The sequence below is a fragment of the Nematolebias whitei genome, chromosome 15 (genome assembly GCF_014905685.2).
Source record: "Nematolebias whitei isolate Nwh7 chromosome 15, NemWhi1, whole genome shotgun sequence".
In the NCBI taxonomy this organism is placed as follows: domain Eukaryota; kingdom Metazoa; phylum Chordata; class Actinopteri; order Cyprinodontiformes; family Rivulidae; genus Nematolebias; species Nematolebias whitei.
This window is the reverse complement of record NC_056512.1, coordinates 43,947,456-43,950,806: the sequence shown is the minus strand read 5'-3', so window position 1 is coordinate 43,950,806 and position 3,351 is coordinate 43,947,456. Positions and strand designations below refer to the sequence as shown.

General features: G+C 46.2%; 1 protein-coding gene across 1 annotated transcript; it reads left to right on the top strand.

Annotated features, from left to right (window-relative positions):
- The first annotated feature begins 1,850 nt into the window (after positions 1-1,850).
- On the top strand, positions 1,851-2,940 carry LOC119421891 (titin-cap (telethonin)). Its single transcript, XM_037689257.1, has 2 exons — positions 1,851-2,096; positions 2,183-2,940. The coding sequence occupies exons 1-2, from the start codon at positions 1,948-1,950 to the stop codon at positions 2,571-2,573; spliced, it is 540 nt and encodes a 179-aa protein (XP_037545185.1). The 5' UTR covers positions 1,851-1,947; the 3' UTR covers positions 2,574-2,940.
- The last annotated feature ends 411 nt before the right edge of the window (positions 2,941-3,351 follow it).

Here is a 3,351-nt window from a genome sequence, read left to right as displayed (position 1 = left end):
TCTGCTCACCAAAGACTCATGTTCGGGCTGCTGTTGTTACACCATATTGCTTTACATTATTAGTGTTTAGTGGATATCGTAGATCTTTTAGAGTACTGTTTGGTGTTTGTTTAGTCTATACAGTATCTTAGTGTAAATCTTAGATCCTTATTGACTGTTTATTTTTATACTTTATATTTTGTTATTTCTGGGTGTAACTGAGACCCTGTGTACATAATTTTGTTCATGTGCCACATGTAGTGGAAACGACAATAAACTTGGACTTGAGATTGTTTTTTATGCTTCATTGTCACATATTTGTCCTTTTGGCTTTTAAATTGTGTTTTTCTGTTGTCTTTTTAGTTTTTGGACAGATGTTTAGCTTCTTTTAGTTTTAAAAATTCAGCTTCAGCTTTTCTTCAGTAAACTTCAGGGAATTCCTTCCAGACAGAGGTGTGCCATCCTGGTCCTCGAACGCCACTAACCTGCATGTTTTAGACGTTTCTCTGCTTTGACTCACATCATTTCAGTTAGTTTGGTGATAAACAAGCGTCTGTAGAGCCTGCAGAGCATGCAGGGAAACTACTGAACCATGCAGGACTGTGGCCCTGGAGGACCAGGACTGTGCACCATAGATGTTCAGAAGAGCATCCGGACTTCTCACTGGTGCTCGCTTTAGAAAAACCTCTGCATTTTACTGATTTTTGTGCTTTTGTTACTAAATCTGAACCGAGTTGGGACCAAAACATCAGGAAGTGTTCTGGCTGGGTTTGATTTTGCTCTTCCACTTTACAGATCCATAAGTTTTTAATTTGTTTTTCTTATATTTAGCTCAGAAGCTCAAAGTGATTCTGAATATTTTAGATCCAAATCAGATTAGTTCACAAACATGTCCTAGATAAATAATAATTTATTGAATGTGGATGAAATTCAGCTGCTCAGAGAGTTACTCGTTACATATCCTGACCAAACGAATGACCTCCTGGATGCCTTTGGGTCGCGTTCTCTTTTTCCTCTCTGTGGCAGGATGTCTGTACCCCGCAGAGCCAACATGCAGACAAGCTGCTAAGAAACACGTTAAATATCGCTTCGCTTGGCAGGCAGATGCAAAATAACTCTAAACTGCTGCTTTAAACATCAAGATGTTTGAAGGCAACAGAAACGAATGGCAGTCATTTACACAAAGGGTCATAACTTAGTGAAAAATTGATCCCAGAGTTTTACTGCTTGACTGATCGATTCTTTGTCCTGTTATGGCTCTACTTAAGGCTGAGCGCGGTAAGTGATCCGTGCTGTGTGATGATATCAGTCCCACATGCAGATGAATGAGTCAGACTGGTAGTGACATCAAACCAGCAGATGACCTGAGGTGAGTGTGTGAGCGTGTTTTACCGTCTGTAACCTGAGTTCAGAACAACACAGTGCTCTGTCACTGAGGTCATGAATCAGAGGGGGAATGTCCAACGTGGGGTGGTGGTGGGGGCGGGGGGCGGTGTTGATGCTGCCAGTTGTTGCATAAACCGCATGAAATGTACCGTTATAAAAATAAATCAACAGATGTTTGTCCTTTAAAAATTAGCTTTAAGAACAAATCTTTTAGGACCTCTCCTCTGAACCTGTTTTCTGTTTACACATTTATTTAGCCTCTGGGATCACAAGTGCTGGATTAAGAGATTATGAAGGTGATTGGCCATGAATCCAAGAATCAAGGGAATTTTCAGCCCAATTACTCTTTAAACCCCCACAGTTTGGTTTCCAGCTGTCAGGGGACGAGCCACGGATGAGCTGGTGTCAGATGCCAACACTGACATGACAACACGAAGCAGGAATAGAATCAGGGCGTCTATATAAGCCGTGGACAGACCCGAGCCCAGACAGAGGCAGAGGATCCGTCCAGCCACAGCCGAAGCATCCTTCAGACCAAACTTTCTCCAACACTAAACCAGTTTCAGGAACCAGAGAGGGAAGATGCCTGTCTGCAGCATGGTGGAGAAGAGTAACGGCGTGGTTGTGGGTGCAAAGCTGACCTGCAGCGTCCGGGAGGAGAACAAGACGAAGAAGGAGAGCTACAGCGCTGATTGGAACAGTGTTGGTCTGAAAACCCAACCTCAGGACAGGTGAGACATGCCACGCGTTCTGCTTTAAATATTATATGTAGACGGTGCTGACGTTTCTGACCTGAACATTTTCCTGTCGTCCTCAGACAAACTATGAGCATGAACGATGACTCTCGTAGAGAGACCCTGTCCCGGCAGTGGCAGTGCCGCTCCCTGATCCAGACCTGTCCCTCTGGGGTCTTCAGGGTGGGTACTGTGGAAAGAGGGGTGAGGGAGCACCAGCTGCTGCCCAAGAGACACACCCTCCCCTTGCCCATCTTCACCCCAGCAGAGCTGGGCGTCCGACTCGGGCGCGGGGCCCCCCACACAGAGCAGGACCTGCAGCCCTTCCCCACACCCGACGGCGTCTGTCCCAGCAAGAGGTCCGTGGACGAGATCACCAGAGACCTGCCGCCCGTCAAGCCCGTCCTCCTGGAGTTCGCCAAAGCGCCCAAAGCCCTGGGTCGCTCCGTGTCTCAGGAAGCCCAGAGAGGCTGAACGAAAGATCAGCTGAGGAGAGGCTCGACGGGAAAGAGCAGAAGTGTCAACGTGTACATATGTAGACTCAACTCTAGTGGCGTTCATCAGAAATGTAGACCTTTAGCACCAACGACGTGTCACGTTTTTAACATCGGCATTTCATGTGTTTGTAGAAGGGTGCACTGTGACAGAGAAGGGGGGATTTTCAGCCGCCATGTTTGCTGGTATCTTCTTGTGACGCGTGCACTAACGCACTTTTATTTTGAAAAGTGCAAACGGAAAGAAAGGATTCATTGATCAAGTCTTTGACGGTAACAGACGGGTAAATTAGAGACACTTAACTGTGTGTGAAGGAGTGGAAACAGGTGAAGGAAGGTCAGAGGAAGTGTGAAGGGGGGAGCAGGGTTGGGGTCGGGTGGGGGTGGGGGGTGGAGGTGTTGGTTCCCCTCCAGGACTCCAGGAGCCTCTGCCAGCTTCTGATCTGTGTGGAGAGAACAGAATGCGCTGGCATTGTCACCACACACTGTTGATGTACATAGGAGTGTGTGTGTGTGTGTGTGTGTGTGTGGACAGTCAGTGACCTAAACTGACCTACAGCAACACACACACACACACACACACACTTGTTTACCGTGCATTAACTTATTGTTAGATGAGTAGCTCTTTGTTTTTCTGACAGCAGACACTGTTAGGAGTTCCAGCGTGTTGAAATGTGTGTTTTTTTCTTAGAAATGTTATTTTTGCTAATAAAAGTTTAATACTCACCTTTTCTCGGTCTACAGGTTGATCACTGTTT